This window comes from Tamandua tetradactyla, chromosome 5, assembly GCF_023851605.1.
Source record: "Tamandua tetradactyla isolate mTamTet1 chromosome 5, mTamTet1.pri, whole genome shotgun sequence".
Taxonomy (NCBI): domain Eukaryota; kingdom Metazoa; phylum Chordata; class Mammalia; order Pilosa; family Myrmecophagidae; genus Tamandua; species Tamandua tetradactyla.
Window position 1 is genome coordinate 146,239,491 of NC_135331.1, and position 24,573 is coordinate 146,264,063.

The 24,573-nt window shown below is 41.3% G+C and overlaps 1 protein-coding gene across 2 annotated transcripts in view; it reads right to left on the reverse strand.

Moving 5' to 3' along the window:
* Positions 1–18,034: 18,034 nt before the first annotated feature.
* LOC143684954 (gamma-aminobutyric acid receptor subunit rho-2) overlaps positions 18,035–24,573 on the reverse strand; it is a 41,228-nt gene continuing 34,689 nt past the window's right edge. For both annotated transcript variants that reach the window (XM_077162400.1, XM_077162401.1), the window contains exon 9: positions 18,035–21,785. In XM_077162400.1, coding sequence (XP_077018515.1) covers positions 21,474–21,785 — 312 coding nt within the window. In that variant the 3' untranslated portion in view covers positions 18,035–21,473. The remainder of the gene's footprint in view (positions 21,786–24,573) is intronic.

Consider the following 24,573-nt stretch of genomic DNA (forward strand, 5'->3'; position numbering starts at 1 on the left):
GCCCAGAACTAACCCACCCCAAATCTAAAGTTATTTTGATGACCGAGACCGGATCTAACCAAAGCGGGTGGCCTGACATGCGCAGTAGTTAAGACTTGAACCCACAAGTCACCTACACCTCATTCTGCCATTGTCTTTCATACATTCAGTGACTAAGCATGTAATCAATCTGCCCATGCTCATTAATCACATCACCTTTAATTCTATCTTCTGGGGCCACTGTGCTCATTATCCTAAACCCTGCCCATATTTTCTCTAATAAAACTACCCAGATTTCTGTAATTCGGGGAGACAGTCTTCTGGAAGCTAGGCCATTTGCTCTCCTACTATTCACCCAGTAATAAACTCTTTCTCTCTTTGAAACCCTGTTATCTCAGGTATTGGTTATTGGGCGTGTCGGGCAAAAGAAATCACAGCCTTTGTCTGGTAGCATGACTACTTAACCTCCTTCCAATATGTAAGTGTCTTGGCTCACATATTAACTCTGGTTGCTTATAATTCCTTAAAATCTGTTCATATAAACTCCACCACTGCTACCTCTCTCTTTGATTCTGTTGAACAAAAACAAAATGCAAGCCTCAGAGTGTATTTATCTCTTCTTTCTCCATATGACTTGACAGTTTGCTTTGAGCCATCTTTAAAACACTGGGAATCTTTCATAAGCCAGTGGAACTAATGATTTTCTTAGATTTATGTCTACTCCTGCCTCCAAGGGTTAGAGTTAGGCTTTCCCTAAAGAACCACTGGGCAGGGGGCCTCTGAAATCACAGTCTCATGCCATGACCCATCCCTCAACTGGGAGACTATCCTGGGCAGCTTGTATGTGAACATAAATCACAGGTTGGTGTGTGTGTGTGCGCGCATGTGCACATGCACGCGTGGCGTTTGCAGTCCTGTGAGCGTGTGCCTCTATCACTGGGAGTCCCAGCTTACCTTAGTCATCTGAGAGGATCATGGCTGTTCATTTGGGAAAGGTATTGGAGGATCCCCAAATTAAGCTGCCTTGTTCTATCAACAGAAATCAGCCTCAGATGGACAATTTGGTTTGGGTTGCTCTTTCCATGTTGCTACAGAGTTGTATGGGGTTCTTGTTTTCATTTGTTCCATTTAGGTACAACTGGTAATTTCCTGTCCTGTCCATTTTAGTTGACGCTGGAGGTAGCGCCAGCCAGCCAGTCTCTGATGTTGTGGTTTTGGGGGCTGTGATCTCTGCTTCAAGTTGTTCTGTAGAAAATGTTGGAGATAGCAGCACAGGTGGTTTTCTCAGTGGATTCTGCTTGAGTTGACTATTCAGTAATTCAAGAGTTGCTGAGTTAAGTTTCACCTAACTTTAGAATTTCCACAGCTTAGACTCTGAAACCTCAGTGATGGTGGCATGCAATTTTTCAAGAACCATGACTATTTTGCTTAAAGCCTGTGTTTTAGCCTTATACAGACTCTCATTTAGAAGTTTCAATAACTCCAAAGTAAGTACTGAAAAATACGCAGACATCCTAGGATATAGATAAATATTGAGTAGATGTGGACTAATTTTTAACCTATTTTTTTAGACTGAGATTCCTAGAAGCTAAAAGCAAAGAATAAAGGGAAAAGATATGTATTAATATTAAGTCTTAGTACCCAACAATATGATACAATAGACTACAGGGTGGTTGTTGTTGTTTTTTTTAAAATGAATCTCCATTAGTTAAAGCCTTGGAAAAACAGAGAAAGATGAGAAGGGTGGTGATATTTTATTATAATATACTTGGATCCTGTAATGATTAGCTGACCAGTTGAATCTAGTTTTAAACATGATTTCTTTAAGATATTTAAAATATTGCCCACAAAGCCTAGGTAGCAAGCAGTTATTTTTGCAGAGTCTTTTACTTTGGTTTATTTTTTCCAACCGTATACCTTGCTGTTTCTATTTCAAGGGCTGTCACTGCCTGGTGGCCACGTCTCTGGACTGTTTTATTTACCGCAATGAGTACCATTTTCATCAGTGAACACTTACTGAGGTTGAATTCATGGGTTATGTTATCTCCATATGGTACAGTTCCAGCCTGAAATACCAAGCCACTGTGAGGCATTTCCCATCTAGCAAAATTTCTTATTTCAGTTTCCTTCAGTTCAAACATGTAGCTCAGTTATAATATATTTTAGTTATTCAGACAAGTTTAAAAATCTGTCAGTAAACAAATCCTTCTACTCTGACAGCAATAATCACTGCCATTCTGTGCATATTTGTAACTCAAAGAATAAAAATAAAGACCTGTTATTAAACTGCCAGAAAAACAAAACTATGCTTTACTTTCAGGTTGGTTTGCAGGTGTTAATTAGCGGTCTTTAGAAATTTTTAAATGGGAAGAAAAGAAATATTATACTATCCATCTCAACCTGTCTCCATCCAGTCATGAGACGTAGCTCTCCATCTCTGTTATCCACAGCTTCTCAAACAAAAGGAGGCTGAGACCCGGGCCCTAGAGAGAAGCCTGTAAGAAGCGAGTCCTGAATGGTCCAGGCAGTGAGGACAGAGAGATGGTCATCTGAGAGAATGACTAAACATCTGGGACGTGGGGTGTTGACTTCTTAGTACTCAGTGCTACAGAGCACTTCCCACCTCAGTTGGACATCACGCTACCACATTTTGCAAAGCTATGTATAGGAGCCTACAAATTCTGTTCGATCAGGTGGATGATTTGATTGCCCTGAAAGTACAAGGATTGTCACTGGGCATGCTGAGAATACGGCTGACTTAGCAGTCACAGTGCAAACCTCCGAGAAGACCAAAATTGGGGAATCATTATGATTTTAAACAAACCTTCAGTTTTTTTCTATGTCTAGTGGATAATGCACCAAAGAACTTGAATATGGCAACCCTCCCATATGTAATAAAGGGGAAGAGTTACTGTAAGGCAGGGATGCTAAGAGGAGCCGCAATGGCATCTTTTTAGAAAGGCAAATGGCACCATAAGAATGACTCAGACTCCAGGCAGATGTGTCTGTGTTCAAATCATACTTCTGTCATTCACACCTCTGTGCCCTGTGGAAGGTTATCTAAACCTTCTGGGCTTCAGTTTCTTCATCTGTAAAATAGTAATGAACATAAAAGCACTTACTTGTTAGAGAGGTAATTGAGTTAATGAATGTAAAATTCTAGACCAATGCCTGGCACATTAAATCATTCTTATAGGGAAGCTTTGTGTGAGTTTGTCATAGGCCACACCATCACTCTGTACTGTGCAGGGCATTAAGCTGACAGATGCTTTTCCATGCATTCTCTCATTTGCTTCTCACAACAACAATGGGAGGTAAGCCAAGCAGGAATAACTGGCTCCATCTTGCATATGCAGAAACTAAGAGTCCGAGAATTTTTCCACCATAAGATAGAGCAATTAAAAGCCTAATAGCTGCAACTTGTCTCTCATTCATTCATTCAATCATTTGATTGAAAGTGATAAATAACAACTTTAAAAAATTACATGAAAATGTCTACCAGTTTCTTTTGCAAATTCATCCCTCACCCTTGTGTCTACTCAAAACTAAGTTAAAGTTGTATGATTGCCACATGTGAGCCTCAGTCAAGAGTATCTTCTGTTTGGTGAGCATTTTTCTGAGCTAAAATATATGCACATTCAAACACACACATAAGTTTCTTACCAAGTTAAATGTACATGTGCCTTAGATATGACACCAAAAGCAAAATCAAACTGAGAATTCACTCCTTACCAGCAAATTCATTCCTTACCCAAGAGAAATGAAAAATAGTCCATACAAAAACATGTCACAAATGTTCATAGCAGCATTATTCATAGTAGCCAAAAAGTGGAGCAACCTAAATATCCATTAACTGATGAACAGATAAACAATTATGGTATAATGGAATATTATTCAGCAATAAAAATGATGTGCTGATCCATGTTACAATGTGGGTTTTTTTACATTCATTTATTTATTTATCATCACAATTAACTTTATTGTAAAACATAACATGCATACAAAAAAGCAATAAATTCAAAGCATACTGCAAAAATTAGTTGTAGAATAGATTTCAGAGTTTGGCTTGGATTACAATTACACAATTTTAGGTTTTTCTTCTAGCTGCTCTAAGATACTGGAGACTAAAAGAAATATAAATATTATGATTCAGCAATCATACTTGTTTATTAAGCCTTACCTTCTCTGTATAACTCCACCATCACCTTTGATCTTTCTCCCACTCTTTAGGGCTATTTGGACAATGCTGGAAGGAGCTGTTGATAATACGGAATAGGGGGATGGAACTAGCTGATGTTCTGGAGAGGATGGCCCCTCTAGGTTTCAGGACTTATCTGGTCCAGGGACTCATCTGGAGGTTGTAGGTTTCTGGAAACTTACCCTAGTGTCTGGAACCTTTATAGATCTTATATAATGCCATAGGTGTTCTTTAGGATTGGCTGGAATGGTTTTGGTTGGGGTTTGGCAAGTTATGATAGGTAACAATGTCTAACTGTGGGCTCCATAGCAGCCTCTCAACTCTATTTGAACTCTAAGCCTCCGATACCTTATTTGCTACACTTTTCCCCACTTTTGGCCAGTATGGCATTGTCTATCTCACGGTACCAGGGCCAGACTTATCCCTGGGAGTCATCTCCCGTGCCACTAAGGAGACTTTCACCCCTAGATGTCATGTCCCATGTAGGGGGGCGGGCAATGATTTCACCTGCAAAATTGGGCTTAGAGAGAGCAAGGCCACATGTGAGCATCCTTCCTCTGGAAGGAGGTCCTAGGCATACTTATAGGTAGGCTAAATTTCTCCACTACCTACATAAGCTTCACAAGAGTAAGCCTCACGATCAAGGGCTTGGCCTACTGATTTGGGTGTCCCTAATGTTTGACCAGTATTGGGGGATTCCCTGATGGTAAAGTTTAATAGTCCCACATTTTTTCTCCCATCCCTCAAGGGGCTTTGCCAATACTTTTGATTATCTGCTTATTATACTCTGGGATATACCCAGGCATTACATTAAACTATACAGGATTAAAGGTCCTCATTTCTATTCTGGGCTCCCTGTGTTTGGATTGTTTAAATGAACTATACAGACAGGTTGAGTTATATTATGTGCTACAGAAAATTAAGGTTCTGGACAACATAAACCTTTCTTCCTTTGGTCTCAAAGAGTAGGTGAGGTTCTAAAATATATACAATGTCTTCCTTACCCTGTATTCTGAATTACCTTAATCCTGACCAGATTGGCTTCATTCTTATCATTAAATACCAGGTTATAGATGTATAAAACAGCCTCTCAAAATCCAGAAATAACAATTACAACTCTGGACTAAATGTGATGCTATAAGAGCTACAATCTAGGCCCCTGTTTTCTTATAAGCATTTTCTAAATGAGACCATATAATCTTTGCTCTTTTGTTTCTGGCTTATTTTGCCTCACCAAATTTCCTACGGGTTCACTCACAATGTTGCATGCCTCACAACTTTGTTCCTTTTGTAGCAGCACAATAATCTATCATATGTACACACCATTGTTTGCCAATCTACTTCTCAGTCAGTGCATCCTTTAGCCACATGCATTCATTGGACATCATGTATAATATCAAAGTCAACAGTCCATCAACACTCAGTTTTTAGATAATTTCATTGTTCCCAAGAGAAAGATAACCGAAAAACACGCCCTTACCAAATAGAAAGTGTAAACCTCCCCTTAACTATTTTCCTTCCCCCCATTATCTGCCTCTCGTGTTGCTGTGGTACTGTTGATGTTTTCCTGTTAAACATAACCCATAGCATGCAATAACAGTTTTCCCTCTATACCCCAAACTTATATACTCTTTGAACAAGATTCATGGTTTTGCTGTAGTTCATGCAAGCCCTTATCTATATTTTTGGTGTTAATCAGTGGGACACATGGGTCTATGTAACCCCTTTCAATCATCTTCCACATGGGAATATTACTTATAGAGCCACTAGTGAACCATTTTCAATTCTATCTATTCCCTTACATTTAAATTCAACCTCATTAGCTAACTGTTCACCCATCTCTAGCTTTTGTGTATCTCCAGGTCACCTATATTCTATATTATAAGCTTCTGCTTTTACCTTTACCATGCTCATAAAAGTAGAATCAACAGTGTCTATCCTTTTGTGTCTGGTTTATTTCACTCAGCATTAAATCTCAAGGCTCATACATCTTGTCATGTGCTTCAGGACGTCATTTCATCTTATTGCTGCATAATATTCCATTGTATATTAATGCACTCCTTTGTTGATGGGCACTTGGATTCTTTCCATCTTTTGGCAGTGTGAATAATGCTGCCATGAACATCAGTGTGAAAATGTCTGTGTCACTGTTAAGCTCTTCTGGGTATATACTGAGTAGTGCCATTGCCGGGTCATAGGGCAACTCAATATTTAGTTTCCTAAGGAACTGCCAGACTGTCTTCCATAATGGTTATACCATTATACATTCCTACCAGCAGTGCATAAGTGTCCCAATTTCTCCACATCCTCTCCAACATTTATAGTTTCCTGTTTGTTTCATAGGTGTGAGCAATAAAAGAGATTTGCATTTCCCTCATAGCTAATGAAAATGAGCATCTCTTCGTTTGCTTTTTAGCCATCTGTATTTGCTCTTCAGGAAAATACCTATTCATATTTTTAGCCCATTTTATAAATGGACAACATTGATTTTTTGAGCCTTTCTTTAAATGAAATGAGCCCTTCTTTAAATGAAAGAAGCCAGACACAAAGGCCACTATTTATACGAAATGTCCAGAATAGACAAATGTATAGATACAGATAATAGATTGGTGGTTGTCTAGGGCTTGGGGAGAGAAGAAATGGAGGCAAGTTAGCAGTGATGGCTGAAGGGCATGGGGTTTCATTTGAGGGTGTTAGAAATGCTCTAAAATTGATTGTGACAATGGTTTTACAACTTTGAATATTCTAAGAAACATTCCATTTTATACTTTAAATAGGTGAAGTACATTATATGTGAACTATATCTCAATAAAGCTGCTACCAAAGAAAAGTACGCATGCTTATTATATTCCTAGTTATATACCCAGGAGTAATGAAAGCATATGTCCACACAAAGACTTGTACACACATTTTTGTGGGAGCTATTTTTATAATAGCCCCAAGTTGGAAACAATTCAAATGTCCATCAACACAATAAAGAAACTGTGATTTTTTCATGAATGGACTACTATTCAGCAGGAAACAGGAATGAACTATTAATACATTCAATAACATGGATTGATTTTAAAAATGTTGAATGAAAAAAGCCAGACTCAAAAGAGTATGTGCCTGTGATTCCATTATATGAAGTTTTAGGAATAGCAAACTATTGTTACGATGATGGAACTTAGAATAGCGATTGTGAGATGGAGTCACAAGACAAGGACTGACTAAAAACGCAGCATGAGAGAACTTTAGGAAATATCAGAACTGTTCTGTTTCTTGATAGGAAGGTGGGTTAGTGGGTGAACACATTTGTCAAAACTCATCTAACCGTACATTTAAAATCTGTGCATTTTGTGGCATGTAAATCATACCTCAATAAAAGCTGAGCTGTGGGTATATAGTTATACATTACTAAGTTTATTAAAAGATAATGTTTTCAGAAATACAGATATGACTACACATTTCCAATATTTAGATACCACATCGGGGCAGAATGTTGGTTAACATACAACAGACAGCAGCAGAACAATATCAGAGAAAACAAAAGGTGCCTTTGTTTCTTGGGCACCATTGACTCTAAGGTAAAGCAGCAGCAAATGGTCCAGACTACTAACCCGCTTACTAGCATATTGTATTAGTTTCCTAGGGCTGATGACGGTAACAAATTGCCACAAACTGGGTGGCTTGAAACAAAAGAAATTCACTCTCTCACAGTTCTGGAAGCCGGATGTCCAAAATGAAAGTGTCCACAGGGCCATGGCCCTCCCTGCCTCCTCTGGCCTTTGATGTCCCCAATGGTTCCTTGGCTTGTAGGTAATCTCTACCTCTGTCTTCACACGGCCCTCTTCACTCTGTCTCCATCCCTGGGTCCAAATTTCCCTCTTCTGAGAAGGACATAATAATATTGGATGTAGCTTCCCACCTTGCCATCCAATATGACCTCATCTTTACTTGATCACATCTGCAAGACCCTACTTCCAAACAAGGTCAGGTTCACAGGTACCAGAGGCTAGGAACTGACTATATATCTTTTCAGGGGGGTGATTCAACTCACAACACATCATTGTTCACAATGATTGTGCTGGTTTGAAAGGATTTATGTACCCTCAAAAAGCATGTTTTAATCCTAATCAATCTTGTGGGAGCAAGGGTTTCTTCTAATCCCTATAAACTTGAGTAGATTATCTCCATGGAGCTGTGACTAAATTAATTGTGGATATTAAACTTGATTAGATGGAGATGTGTTTCCACCGTTCGATGTTGGAATTGATTAGTGTACTGGAATCTTATAATAAAGAGGAGACATTTTGAAGAGAATTCCTTTTGAAAATGAGGAGAGAGCTGCAGAACCATGACCGAAGGATGAGAGAACCACAGAGTCCACCAGCCAGTGACCTTTGGAGACGAATAAAGAAAATGCTTCCCAATGAGCTTCATGAAGCAAGAGGTCTGGAGAGAAAGCTAGCAGATGTGGCCATGTTCGCCACGTGCTCTTCCAGCCTAGAGAGAAACACTGAACGTCACCAGCCTTCTTGAACCAAGGTATCTTTCCTTGGATGCCTTAGATTGGACATTTCTATAGACTTTCTGTAATTGGCCTTAGAACTGTAAACTTGCAATTTTTAAAATTCCCCTTTTTAAAAAGCCATTCTGTTTCTGGTATATTGCATTCCAGCAGCTAGCAAACTAAAATGATGTTTGCAAAAGGAGTCTTGTTTCTTTAATTAGAAAAGAACCTCCAGAACATTTAAGTCTAGCTACTTATTTCACTCTGGATTCCTCTCATTTTTAATTCATATAGATAATATTTGTTTACCAACTCAGTTTCTTAAAGAAATTCAAACTCTTCTCTATGGTCACATTTATACCTTTAAGACAGCAAGATAGCTCAAAATTATGTACTATTGTTCACTAAGAATATGGGGTCACTCAAGGCAAACCCCTCATCCCTCTAGGGAGAGCGGCCTAAGACCATGAATCACCATGAAGGTCATGAAAATATTGTGCAGTTTAGCCCTGTCCTTCCCTCTTTCATCTCATAATAAGGTCCCTAAGGGTGTGGGGAGAACAGGCCAGCTAGGCCTCCAGAACACGGTCACAGTGGAGGGTCGAGTGGTTGGGGGCAGCAGGGGTGTTCTAGTTTGCTAGCTGCCGGAATGCAATATACCAGAAATGGAATAGCTTTTAAAAAGGAGAATTTAATAAGTGGCTAGTTTACAGTTCTAAGGCTGAGAAAATGTCCCAATTAAAGCAAGTCTATAGAAATGTCCAATCTAAGGCATCCAGGGAAAGATACCTTGGTTCAAGAAGGCTGATGAAGTTCAGGGTTTCTCTCTCAAGTGGAATGGCACACGGTGAACACAGTCAGGGTTTCTCTCTTGGCTGGAAGGGTACATGGCGAATATGGCATCATCTGCTAGCTTCGTCTCCAGCTCCCTGGGAGGCATTTTCCTTCTTCATCTCCAAAAATCACTGGCTAGTGGACTCTGCTTCTTGTGGCTGTGTCGTTCTGCTCTCTCTGAATCTCCAGCTTTCTCCAAAATGTTTCCTCTTTTATAGGATTCCAGTAAACTAATCGAGACCCACCTGAAATGGGTGGAGACACATTGCCACCTAATCCAGTTTAACAACCACTCTTGATTGAGTCACAGCTCCAGGGTGATGATCTAATTACAGATTCAAACATATAGTACTAAATAGGGATTAGAAGAAACAGCTGGATTTAGAAAATGGAATTAGGATTAAAACAGCTTTTCTAGGGTACATACATTCTTTCAAACTGGCACGGGGGGGGGGGGGGGCTTTGGGCTGTCTATCACAAGAGAATTGCCTTGGATTTGCTGATCCCATTTGTATGTCCCCAAATTGGCAGAGATTGGGGAAAAGGAGAAATCCCTGCATTCTTCCAAAATACAGAAAATTCAGTATCCAGGTCTGTTCTAATTTGCTAGCTGCCAGAATGCAACACACTAGAGACGGATTGGTTTTTAATAAAAGGGGGTTTATTTCGTTAGTTCTTCAGAGGAAAGGCAGCTAACTTTCCACTGAGGTTCTTTCTTATGTGGGAAGGCACAGGATGATCTCTGCTGGCCTTCTCTCCAGGCCTCTGGGTTCCAACAACTTTCCCCAGGGTGATTCCTTTCTGCATCTCCAAAGGCCTGGGCTGAGCTGTGAGTGCTGAGATGAGGAATGCTGAGCTGCTTGGACTGTGCTACATTGTGCTTTCTCATTTAAGCACCAGCCAGTTAAGTTAAACGTCATTCATTGCAGCAGGCACGCCTCCTAGCCAACTGCAGATGTAATCAGCAACAGATGAGGGTCACGCACCATTGGCTCATTCCACAGCAGCAGGATTAGTTGCCTTCACCTGGCCAAGTTGACAACTGAATCTAACTACCACAAGATCCTATTTCCAGGCACGGAAGTATCCTACATCTCATCGAGCTCAGTAGTCACAGAAGCTGACACCAACCCAATGCTCTAGAAAGGCCCATTTACCTCTGACTTGTCTGCTCTACACTTGAGACAGCCACAAGAACGTACTTGGAGTGAGGTCATGACTCAATCTTTTGTCTTCTGATAGATCATCCTTCCTTCCTATTGCTCCCTCTTCCTCCTCCTTCTTCCTCTCTCCTCCTCCTACTCTTTCACTCCTCCCCTCCGCTCCCTCTTGCTCTGCCACCTTCACCTCCTCCCTCTCTTCCTCTTTCCACTCCTTCTTCCTCTCCTCCTCCCCTCTCCTTCTACTTTGCATTTTCTCTGTGCCAGGCACCTGGCTGAGCACTTCAGACATGTTAACTCACTTACCCCTTCCCTGTGTCCTAAGAAGCCAAATTTACAGTCTCTTTTCTCAGATGGAGAAACTAAAGCTCAGAGAGGTTAAGCACATTATTCAAAATCAACACCCTTGAAAGTGTGAGAAAAATCAAAGGAGATGGTGGAGTTATTTCAGAGAAGGTAGAGTTTAGAAATAAGTATGATTTCTGAATCATTATATTGATATTTCTTCTAGTCTCCAATGTCTTGGAGCAACTAGAAGTAAAAACCTAGAACTGTGGTATTGTAACCCATACCAAACTCTGAAATCTGTTCTACAACTGATTGTTGCAGTGTGCTTTGAAGTTTATCGCTTTTTTGTATATATGTTATTTTTCACAAGAAAGAAAAAAAAGTCAATTGTGATGATAAATGCATAGCTATATGATGATACTGTGAACCATTGATTGTACACTTTGGGTGATTACATGGTATGTGAATATATAATGTATCAATAAAATTGCATTAAATTTTTTTTTTTAAAAAAAGACCACACAGCTTGCAACGTACATTCTCTTAACCTCCAGGCACCCCCCTGCCTCCATACTGAAAATGAATCAGCTATCTCAAAAGTTAACAGCAAATGACAAGAAGTAAGCAGAGCACCTAGCACAGTGTCCTGTACAGAGCGAGCACTTACAAATAGTGGTTGTTCATTAATTTCTCCCATAGATATTTACTGAGCTTTTACCATAGACCAGGCACTATTTTAGACTCTGAAATACAGCACCTAAGTAGAAACAAAAATCCCTGCTCTCATGGAACTTACATTCCAGGGTTTATTACATTTGTGATGCTAATTAATCCCCTCTGCAGCAGCTTTCACCCACATGTACTGTTTCTGCTTGCAGGTGGAATGAAAATGGGCTGTGGCCATGCTCCACTCGACATATCCCACTGGCATAGGATTTTGTAACTGGCAAACTGGAGCTCTGGGAAGAGGGGGAGCTATGGGGCCAGCTTTTGCCGGCTTTCTATTGGAGGTAGAGCAGTGGTGCCCTCTCTAAAAAGGAAAGATGGAGGTAAAGGAAGAAGGTGGGTGAAAGCTAGAGGCCAGAGAGGGTTGGCAGCCAGAGGATGGGACCTGGAACCAGAAACTTCCTCAAAGCATCTTGAGCAAGTCCATGCAATGGCAGAGCAGAAAGCCAAAGTTCTGCAGGAGGCTGGTGCACTGTCTCTCTCATGCCCTGCCCGACTCCACGAGGAAGCCAGGTGCCTTCTGGATTGATCTGAGAAGTGTTGATAGGAAACCGAAACTTCCCTTGAGCCCTGTCTCTGTGTTAGACCACAGCTTTCTTTTAGAAAACCACGAAATGTTGTTGCCCAGAGACACCATTTCCAAGCCTGACCCTGTAACTTGCCATCTTTGCCTCTTATCTCCTCCATACAGTTCTACGTCCCCAGACTCCTAGAAAAATTAAAGGACTGAGTGCCTGTAAAAACAGCTGCTCATAGCAGGGCCAATATTTCTTTGTTGGGCTGATTTGTTTACCCAAGGACAGTTTGATAAAATTGTTGGGAAAAGAGGAAGTATGGTCTTCTCTCTCCTCACTGCTCCCCACTTCATGTTCCATATACTCTGCTCATTCCTGTTCTCCTAACCCTCATCCCCAGAATGGACCCTGAAGTGCTTACAGAGAACCTCTTGGGTTCCAGGGACCACAGTTTGCAAATATGCAAACCATGTAAGACAATGCTCTCTCAAAGAAATTTATTTTAGTCTTTGGGACCTTACCAACTTTAGCCCTAAACCTAAACTTAACTCTAACTCTAATCCTCCTCATAATCCCAAGCTCAATCCCCGACCCTGACTGCTTTAAATAGAGTAGTATAATACAAATAATTTTTTTAAAAGGGTTGGGGCCAAAAAGCAGATACTCGGAGTGAGGCTCAGACATTGGTATTTTTACAAAAGCCTCCCAGGTCACTGATGTGCAGCCAGAGTTGGAACCTGAAAGGCAAACTCACCAAAAACAAGGCGAAGAAGTTCAGGCAAAGTTTTATTTCAGGAAGAAACGGAACTGTCCAGACAGTACTCAAGAGAGGAGTGACCACCCTGAAGTGGCAAGGAATAGGGTTTTATGGCTTGGGGGTAGGGAATTGGGGGTAGGGTTTAGGCAGGCTTTCATTGGTAGGTTTTTAGAAGCAGGGGGCTAAGTTGGGAGTTGGCAGCTTTCCATTGGTGAGGTTTAAAATTTAAATGCTGTCTTAGTTATGTAGGGCTGTAACTGTTGGAGGGCAGGTATTGAGTAAGGCGGGTTTATCGCAAGAATGTAGCAGCCAGAGGGTGGAGGTTGAGTAATGGGGGCTTATCGCAAGAATGCAGCTGCTGGAGGATAAAAAGGCATGGGCTGAGGTGGGAGAAGCTTTTTGAAATATTTGTCAGGGGTTGGTCACATCATGGGGGAAGAGGTCTTGTCCTCTTGGCCTACAGAACCCACTGCTTTAGAAGAATAATCACACCATAAAGAAAGAGCCTCAATGCACAAATGGATAAGGTGGTTTGGGAACACAGGTGAGGTAATGACAAATTCTGCTTTGGGAAGGGAGAAGATTTCAGGAAAAGCTACAGAATGGAGATGACACTTGAGCTCAACTTTAAATGATGAGCAGAAGTCTCTAGAGCTTTGCCTCTTAAAGGATGGTTTGCAGGCCAGCAGCATCAGCTTCTCCACGGTATTTGTTACAATTGTGTAATCGTGGGTCCCCTCCCAAACCTGCTGAACAAAAATCTGTGTTTTAACAAGATCCCCAGGTTATGCATATGCATATTAAAATTTGGGTTGCTTTGGGCTAAGTGGACAGGGTGGAGAAGAGCATTCACCATCATGAATCTGACCGATTTGATTAAGCAGCAGTCTACCAACGTTCATTTTTCAGCTTGTCTTTTCAAATAAATCCCAAACCTAGTGTTTTCAATGGTTGGCACAAATGTCATTTCCTAAAGACATCTGCAGGTCTGAGGTTCAGAATTGAGTGTTCCATGCCACTCTGCTAATGGGAAATGTTTTTACATTTCAGCTGCAGACACTCTCCGGATGGCCCTGGGGGTTGAACAGGCTGCAACGCAGAGCCCTCCAGGCCAGGGATTTAGCTGTTGCCTGAACAGTTCTGCACATATGCCCACAGACACATGTAGGACACAGTCTTCCACATGTCCTAATTGTGGTGATTGGTGGGAGTGGGGGAGTCAGCTGCTTTGAATCCAGTATTAATCCCCCAGGCCTCAGCCATCCTTTCTCTTTCAATGAAGTGAAAAAGGGGAAAACATCTCAAATGAGATGGGGTTGGGAGGCAATGAATTCTGCTTGTGCCTTCATTAAATAAAGAGTACCAATTAAGCACCTATGTGGTGGGAAACCCATAAAGCTCTTGCCTTGGCTGCCCTGAATAGCTGCACATCCCACATCGCCAGCTTCCAGCTACAAGGAGCTAACCAGATGTCCTGGTTTAGCTCCAAGTCTCCACCCAGGTATAGCAACAACTTAGTGCCAACATGCTTCAGCACTACCCAGACTAGTTTAGGTTTTTTTCTACTCTTTCCAACCCTTCTCTATCCATCTAAGTAAAGAATAATCACTTTTCCCCTGAAAAAACTATAAGACACAAAATTGTTTCATGCAAAGTCCACCAACCTAGATGTGTTGAATACAATTGAGGATGGCAACACAGTTTAGTGGGTAAGTTGTTGGACAAAACTCTTCCTTCCTGGATGGAATTTATGTGAGAACTGAATGGGGAACCATATGCATGGGGCTTCGCATGGTGCTGGACGCAGAGAATGTGCTCACATAGCCCTTTACACATGCAGTTGCCATAAAGTATGTTCTCACCTTCTATGTAGCCCTGATGGCACCCACCCCATGTATTGCAGGGAAAGAGTGGGCTGGCAGGGATGACACAAGTCCTCAAGGTTGTTGATTCCCAAGCTCTGATCCATAAACCTAATGATCAGGTCAGAAACAATGTTCTTGGACCATTCCCCCAAATTTCAATACAATAGTTTGGGGAACCAGTTGTCATGGTTAGGGACAGATGTCAACTTGGCCAAGTTGTGGTACCTGTTCATCTGATTGGGCAAGCGCTGGCCTGTCTGTTGCAATGAGGACATTTCATAGGATTAGGTCATGATCACGTCAGCTACATTCACAGCTGATTCCATTTGTAATCAGCCAAAGGGGAATGTCTTCTGATTATGGGAATCAGAGTCCTTAGTGTCTCTGAGTCCAGTCAGAGTAGAAAACCATTCATAAAAACCGATTTTTAAGATTCTGTTCCTTAAGACCCCACTCCTGGTACCAAGATGTATTAGTTAGGGTTCTCTTGAGAAACAGAATCAACAGGGAACACTTGCAAATATAAAATTTATGAAAGTGTCTCACGTGACCGTAGGAATGCAGAGTCCAAAATCCACAGGGCAGGCTGCGAAGCCGATGACTCCGATGGATGGCCTGGATGAACTCCACAGAAGAGGCTCACCAGCCAAAGCAGGAATGGAACCTGTCTCCTCTGAGTCCTCCTTAAAAGGCTTCCCATGATTGCATTTAGCATCACTAATTGCAGAAGACACTCCCCTTTGGCTGATTACAAATGGAATCAGCTGTGGATGTAGCTGATGTGATCATGACCTAATCCTATGAAATGTCCTCATTGCAACAGACAGGCCAGCGCTTGCCCAATCAGATGAACAGGTACCACAACTTGGCCAAGTTGACACCTGTCCCTAACCATGACACCAGTTGAGACCACAACCCTTCATCCAGATCATGTGTCCACAGTGTTATTTTTAAATCCTCCAGGAGAACAAGCGTCTATAATATTTCTTTCAAACCCTAAAAGTTATTGCTTTGGCAATCAAGTTTTGCTCTTTCAAATGTCTGTAACAGAGAACAAAGTAAAAGAAGATTGTATAATCATCTTCTCACAATAAAAGGCATTAATTCTCTGAACATTTCCCTTCTATCTACCTAAATGACTTGTAGTTTAGAGAAATGTCCCTCTTCTTTACCAAGGATAGTCCATACACCTTGATCACACTTACTGTCCTGCCTACTCTAAGGCTTCTCTTGGCAATTATTGTCCCTAAATTTGTATATTTCATTTTCTTAAAAACGTTCTCTCAAAATGAGCAGCCATTTCCCAATAACCACCCTCTGTTCATGGTCTTTATTCTTCTCAACGTTTCTGTATTTGTCTTCAGCCTCACCTTCCTCCACTAGATTGCCTCCCTTCTCCTGGACACCAAGTTCTCTGGCTCTCCTATTTCTCTGATCAGTCCTTCTTTCCCCACCTAAATATATTCTCTTAGGCTCTTGCCCACAGTCCTCTTTTCTGGTTTTCTCCTCCAGGAGTTTCATCTACTTTTATTGCTTCATTGAACATATCTAGAAGAGTCCTCCCAAATTTTATCTACTTCCCAGCTCCAGACCAACATTTACAACTTTTTCTTTGACATCTCCACTTGCTTGTCAAATCCAAACTCATAGTTCTCCATGCAAAACAGCTCTTTCCTCTGGCTTCCCAGGCAATCTTCCTGTCAGCCCATAGGCTGTAGGTCTCACACAAAACTGAACTTAAAATAAACTTCCTCTATTATTATCATCATTATTCCTGCCTCATTATTTCCCTAAGCAGCTTTCAGGTTTTCAAATTCATGGTCCCTTCTACAGATATTTACAAAAAGATTGAACCAAATGAAGTATTTTTGAAGGGTTTTAACTGTCTAAATTTAAAACCAGCACACAGCTCTGGTCATCTTCGATACACATGGCCCAGATCAGACCCTTCCTTCCCTAGGTTCATTCTAAGTGTAATGAACATAAAAGGACCCTTGACACCAAAGTCATGGAAATAGAATGGTGTGGCTGACACCTTCCTCACTGAGTGGAAAAAATCTGTCTGCAGCAGGTGAAAATGAAGATAGATGAATGGTGGATAAAGAGGTAACCCTGAAGGTATTGAGTTCTATTGTTAGTTGAACTGTGTCCCCCAAAAAGATATGTCCAAGTCCTAACTGCTGGTACCTGTTACTGTGACCTCGTCTGGAAATAGGGCCTTTGCAGATGTCTCAAGTTAAAATGGGATCTTACTGGATTAGGGTGGGCCTTGCTCCAATATGACTAATGCCTTTAAAAGAAGAGGGAAATTTGGACACAGAAACAGAGACATACTGGGAGAAGATGGCCATATGAAGATGGAAGCAGAGATTGGAATTATGCTTCCACAAGCCAAGGAACAACTGGGGTCACCAGAAGCTGGAAAAGGCCAGGAAGGATTTTTCCCTGGAACTCTACCAACACCATGATTTTGAATTTCTGACGTCCAAAACTGTGAAAGAATAAATTTCTGTTGTTTTAAGCTACCCAGTTTGTGGTAATTTGTTATGGCAGCCTTAGGAAACGAATTCAAGAGTCCGTTCCAAACCCTCAAGTCTCCAGAGCTTCCCTGCCTTTTGTGAATTCTCCTTTCACTCTATGAAGCACTCTAGTATCCTTCCAATAAATCCCCTTGTATTTCTGTCATTGATAACTGCGAGTTCTGAAAACACTACAGCTTATATTCTACTGACAAATTAATCAATTTCCAAAACGATTACTATTTCCCTGCTCAAAACTCTTACACCACTGTACTTTTCCTATCCTTGTCTCTACTTATAATTTGGTAGGGTGTCTATTCACTACCTTCTGAACATACCCTTAGCTTGCTTTCTGCTATGTTATCATCCCCATCCCTCCTTTTCTATTATTTAAGATTCTATGTATCCACTTGCTCAAAACCCATCAGTGACAGCATGTACTCCTCAAATTCTGTGATCTAGCTCTTCTTTGAACCATGTCCACTACAGGGTAAGCTTCCTGAAGACTAAAGGAGGGGTTCTCATTTGTTTCTACAGCTGCCGCCACCCATCCTCCAAACCAGCACAAGGCCTTGAAGGAAAGTGTTTAACAAACATTGGTTCCTTGGTTTCAATGAAGTACATCCCATCACTAGTTTTTGTATAATATCTATTTATTTTATTCTAACATGAGCATTTCTCCACAATTTAATATTGGTGAAATAAGGATTTATCTTACAATCATTAGTATGCCATAATTTAATTAGCAGCATTTTTTTCTTTCTTAATGGTACATAAAATAAAGAGCATCTTACGTATATAAAAATATCTTGGATTCAGTGAACTACATTATTACTCAAGCATCTCTGATAATAATTTTGCTTGCTCCTCTGTTTTCCTGTCTCTGGGTGAATCATTCCATGTTCTCAACATTTTCTTAGTTCTTATTTCCACTCACTCTATTGTCTCCTCTTTATCTCTTTCAATTTTCTATTTTTCTCAAGTAGAGTCAGAACATTATACTGCAATAAGGCAGTTCTAACTATAGCGGTGTCGTGTCATTGTATCACGGTTCCCATGTAATAAAACACTATTTATGATTCTAAATATGTTTGCTATAGGATTAACTCCAGTTAAAAGTATACCCTAACAAAATACACTTTTTGCATGGGCAGGTACCGGGAAACCAACCCGGGTCTCCAGCATGGCAGGTGAGAACTCTGCCTGCTGAGCCACTGTGGCCCATACGTTATTTTTTTTAAGTTATGGAAACAGCCAACCACGTTATATCAACTACAATTTATGAAGATAAAGTAGTTAGAAGCAAGAACAGTGTTGGAGTAAAATCAGAATTACAACCGAAGTAATATGATATATTTAATGACAATATAATTATCTTCTTTGAGTAGCATTGTGGCCTAGAAGAGTCTCCAGAGATTAAATGTTCCTAAACATGTCCAGATGCCCTATTCCATCCAGTTCTCCTTTTTATATGTTTTCATTCTTTATATGACTATAAGGCTGGAAAATCCAGTGGTCTTGAGCCAGGCAACACTTTGAAGGGGAAGCTGTCCTCATTAGCACTGTCATGGTGGGGACCTGCCAGATAATCCCACGTGCACTGACCATGAGCCCTCATGTTACAGAAAAGTGAGTTTCTCACTTCCTCTTCCTACAGCCCAGGTTCCAGCCAAAATAGATAACTTGCCCCACAAACCCTACACTCTGGAGTCCAAGATTTTCTGCCTTTCTCCTTACCTTTGCTCAAGCTAAGCCCTTCATATAGAGCAGTACTGTCCAAGAGAACTTTCTGCAACTTTTGAAATGTTTGTTCAACATTTGCATTGTCTAACACTTACCATATATGGCCACTTGGCATGAGGCTAGTGTGACTGGGCTACTGTTTCATTTTATTTAAATTGAACTAAATTAGCTAATATTAACTAGTCCAATATGACAATATATTGAACAGTGCAGATATAGTATGTACTTTGCTCTGTTTCTTTTTGTCCAAATCCCCAACCTTCAAAGGGTTGTTTTCTCTGTAGAACCCAGTCTTCCCAATGGGAACCTTTCTCTCCTCTCTAAGAGGTAAGGCCATTTCTTTTTCCTAATTTGAACCTCCCTATACCTGGCACCGTTTACCTTACAGGGTGCTTTTGAAAAGTTTACCTCACAGGGATGCATTGCATAAGTATATATAATAGCTGCACAGCAATTAACATTCACAATAAGGAAGTGACAAGTGTCACCCAAGATAATTAATGTCATAAAATTGCCTAAAGTCAGCCTAGCTAAAAATCCAGCTCCATGAATCCCAGCTTTATCAGCTGACCTCTGGACTGGTAGCCTGGGAGCCACAATTCAAAACAGGTCTGATGGCCAGAGATGACGAGTTTGGTCCTCAGCTTGGGCTAATGAAGTAAGGACCAGGATCAATCAGTGAAGCACAAGGAGTGTATATGAAAACAGAGTGAATAGTGGGGGGGGCTGACCCAGGAGAAAGGACAGACAACCTGGGGTACACAGAGCTACTGTGGGGTGAGTCATGTAAGAGAGTGAATGGGCTTCTGAACCTGAAACCTTTGGAGGCTCTGGTATCCATGTGTGCCCCAGTCCTCAGATCCCAAGGAACCCTGCCCCTGTGAATCAAGCTCTGGACAGAATCCAAAGACCAGAGCCTATCAGATATAAAGCAGGGTTCTGCCCTCTCTTTTGCTGTACTACTTGCCTACTGTTGACCAAAGTTTGCACCAGATCCTGGGCAGGAAGGTTGTAGGGGAAAGGGAGAAAAAGAACAAAATAACAGCCTTCAGTAAGTAAGGAATCTGCAGTAGGCATCCCCCAACCTCACTCACCAAGGATAATCTTCTGATTCCAAGCGCTGAGATTTAAACAAAGGGCCCCTTCTCAAAACATTTTTTTATACACACTTGAAGTTTCACTAATTAGAGATTCACATAAGTTAACAAAAAAACACCTATAGCCGGGGTTAAGGGAAATGGTCATTCACAGTTCAGTGTGTGTTCCATAAACCAGATCGCTTTCTTAACTCTGAGCTTAGCTGCATTAGGATCAAGGGTGATTAGCTTAAGGCAGAAGGGAGAGATCATTCTAGAGTGTGGGGCACTTTCGATTGGCATAGGAGGGCTCCTGGGGGTGGGGACAGTGCTCGGTTACAAGGATTATTAAGGACTCTGATGTGCTGGAGAAGGAGAAGAGCCCAGAAAGTGCAGTAGACTAGCATATGAAAAAAATTTCCACAGCAGACACATGCCCCCTTCTTACCTAAGATCATGTGCTGCTACATTAATTTTCACATCCCTGCCCTCCACCAGCCCTGGGCTTGTCTTGCATTGGATTCCAGGAGACAAGCACTAAGATGGTTCTGAGAGGGCCTCAAGGAGACTGGAATCAAAGCACCAGCAAACAGAAGAAATCTTAGTTAAGAAGGAGATAAGGGAGGAAGAAGGGCAGAAGTACTTTACGTCATGTGTAGAATGAATATAGCCTTAGAAAAGTTCTCTGAGAAAAGAGGCTTATATTTGTTCATTTCCACAGTACTTGGCACAGGATGGGTATTAAATATTTAATGAATGGTGAATGAATGAATGGATGGATGGATGATGTCCCATAATATTGCACAATCATGTGGCTGCCACACTCACACAACTCATTTCCTGTCTAGTATCTGACCATTTCTCCTTCCTAACTAGGCACTTGTCCAGTTATGTTAGTTCACAGATTTCTTCATTTCTATTTTGAAACCTAATTTCCTGTCTTCTACTCAGAATGCCCCTAAGCTTGCCCCTTCTAAACCCCTTTCCTCCACAACTGAATCCTAAGCTTCCTAAAGGTCTCAGAATGTCTGAGTCATTTTTCATAGGAAGGACACTCTTGTGAACCAGTTCACAAACAAGAACAGAAGATGGGCCCAGAGAACCATAAAGTACAACATGTAACAGAGCACAAATGAGCAAGTCCAGGGGAAGGGCAGCTGGAAGGCTCCTGGGCTACTACCACAGAGATGGTCCTGCTCGTAGAGATCCAGGAGATGCCACTCTGTCCGGTGAGGGGAGTGTGGTCAGCAGATCCATGTGCTGATGGCCAGCCAAGCCTCATAGTTGGCCATGCCTTTTCCCAGGCACAGCCTCAGAATCCCTAGGAAAACACTGACCAGTAAATTAAATTGAAAAATATGTAGCAGGCAGGGAATATCAACCTGGAGTATTTGTCAATGGCATGGGTGTTCTGGAAGATACGAAGGCCCATCTGGCCCTTCAAAAGTCCCTTCTTCCTAGAAGTGCTGGAGTCGTTGCTCAGGGCCAGGTGGACCACTATTTTATCTTGCCTTTCTTCTTCTGTCAGAATATGGCTTCTCGGGTACCCGGCCAGGCTGTTGGCCTCAGACTCACTGTAACTTCCATCCAACATCATGGTTCTTGAAGGAAGCATTGCACTGGTGCATGGGAACTGTCGGGACAAACACAAGAGGATGTCAGACTCACTTAGGCCTGGGGAGGTGGGGAGAGCAGGGAGCTTGATTGTAAGCAAAGCTTACAGAACCACAGAATGGCAGAACTAAAAGACTCTCCAGAGATTACTTGGTCCAATGAATCAATATTCTGGCTGTATATTAGAATCACCTGGGGAGCTCCTTAAGCTGGCCAAGCCCAGACCGTACTCTAGACTAATTAATTTAAACCTCCCAGGTGTTTCTAATGTACAGCCAGGGTTGAGACCCACAGATCTAGTACAAACATCCTCAATCACAGAAGCAAAAATTAAGCATCAGAGAGATCACACTAGGAAGTGCAAAAGGATTTGAAATCCACATGTTCTGATTGCAGTTGCTGGACCCCATTTCTTTGCACTCATATTCAGAGAGAGTCCTTACTCTGAAGAGTTACATTTAAGGGTTAGAGTTGTGGTGCCTGCAATGTATTTTTAAATGGTTGCGCTACAACAACAGAAACATGTTTCCATGGAGAGAGAGCTCACACAAAAATGGAAGAATGTTAATACTGGATCTAGTGGGGGTTGGGGGTATAGGGATGTGCATAATTCTATTTTTTAAATGGTTTCTCCAAGTATAAAAATATTTATAGTGAGTTTTAAGTTGGAGGAGAGGAAATGGTTTCATTTGACTTCTCCCCACAATTTGAGTCAGCAAAATGGATGTCCAACTGGCCCCTGGACTGGTGTTGACTGAAGTGGAGAGGACTGCTTGGCACAGCCAATTGGCCTTGGGTTTCTCTTCTTAACCTGTTGGCTATGTTTCTGAACTAGCTTTCAGCCCCTCAATGCCTCTATTTTTCCATCTGGGAAGGTGAAATAATGGCATTTCATAAGCTCCTCCTGTTGTTATGGATCTTGAAATACTCAAGCAAATAACAGGAAGTTTTAGAATGTAAAAATGGATGAATGGTTTCATGCAAAATAAGAATTACCTGAAGTATTTTTATAATTGAAAAAGTCTTTGTGGTTTGGCAGGCTATTTTTTTTAATCAGGCATGAATGTTTATTATTTCTATGTCTCTTCCCCCCAGTAACAGTAACTAAGAAACACATAAATACTTTTCTAGATCATTAATGTAGACTCATAAGTTTTAGGAATAAAAAATTGATAAGCAGTCATTTATCCAGCTCTTTGCATTTAGGTACCCAAACTTTGATAAAATTGTGAGTTATTGTCCTTGGGACTTAAGGAAAAAAAAAAGCACAAGTCTTTACTACTTTTTTTCCTTGCTCTAATTTTCCTTGCTTTAAACTGGAGTTCTTTCTGCTAAAATTAAAACAGATTTTTCTCCCAAGATTTTGAGTTAGAAGCAGGAAATGATAAAAAATACCAATTGTTGTCCCCATCAACTTGTTTCTAAGATTTAGTGGCTCCTGACACATTGGATGAGTTCTGGATGATCAGCCAAAGTAATAAGCACAGGAGAGGAGGTGGACCCCGCACTTCAGGTGCTCTGCCTGGCCCCTGCAATCCCAGGCAGCACTTATCCACCATTTGAACCAGGGCTGAACCTATCAGGTTCCAGTCAGCTTTGCCCGTTACTTGGTAAAAGTCAAACTTCAGTGACATCAGACCTGGGAGCTTGTTTTAAATTGCCCATTCCAACATGCCACTTACAGAGATTCCGAATCATCAGGTTCTGTGGCCCCAGAATCTTTATTTTTAACAGGCTCAGAAATAATTCCAAGGTAGGAGAAACTTGACTCCCACCTTGAAGAATGCAGCTCCACTGGGGGCCATTTTAATGTTTATGAATAGTGGTTTCTCAGTGAAGCAGCAGGGGAGAGATTTTGGGTTTTCCCCTCACTGCCTGGCCTCCAGCTACTATGGCTTCTTAGTCCTCAAATCACACATTTGAGAAAAGTGAAGTCTAAGCTCTTACCTCCTGTATGTCTACTCTCAGAGAGGGAGACAGACTTAGGGGCCTAGGTCCTTACCATGCATGATTTCCTTGTTGCTCTTTAGACAGTGCCATATAATCAGTAACAATGACCAGGACACATCACATAGGGACAGGTCAAGGAAGCAACTGAATACAAGCTCTGCAAGGTTAATGACTCCTGAGCCCATATTTGTTGGATAAAGCCTTTGCTATTTTTTGAACAGCCCTATACAAGATGACCTAATGGATTATTAATCAGGTGTTTAAATATAATCCAAAGACATTTGACAATGATCAATGTATAAACCATTTAATTTAACCAAGTAGAAAAGGTTTGGGTAGAGTTTTAAAAATAAATTCTTAATCAATTTAGCATACTTGGAGAAATATTGCCAGGCATAATGTGGGCAAGAACAGTCTATTTTTAAAAATGCAACTGTGGTGGTTTGAACTGTATGTATCCCAGAAAAATCCATTCCTCTGAGTATGAACCCACTGTACGTAGGATCTTCCCACCTCAGTCAGGATGGGACTTAATACTATTACTGGAGTCCTTTAAAAGTGGAGTGAAATTCAAACACACACATACACAGAGAAAGCACAAGAAGCAAAGCTGAAATTCAATGGAACCTGAAAAAGAAGGAAGAGGCCAGGAGATGCTGCCATGTGCCTTGCCCTCTGACAATCTGAGGACCAAAGATCACCAGTAGTCAGCCCCAGAATGCCAGTTTTGGGGAAGAAAACATCACCTTGCTGATGCCTGGATTTGTACTTTTTCCCAGTCTCAAACTGGGAACAATAAATTCCCACTGTTTAGCCCGAACCACTTCATTGTATTTGCCTGAGCAGCCAAAGAAACC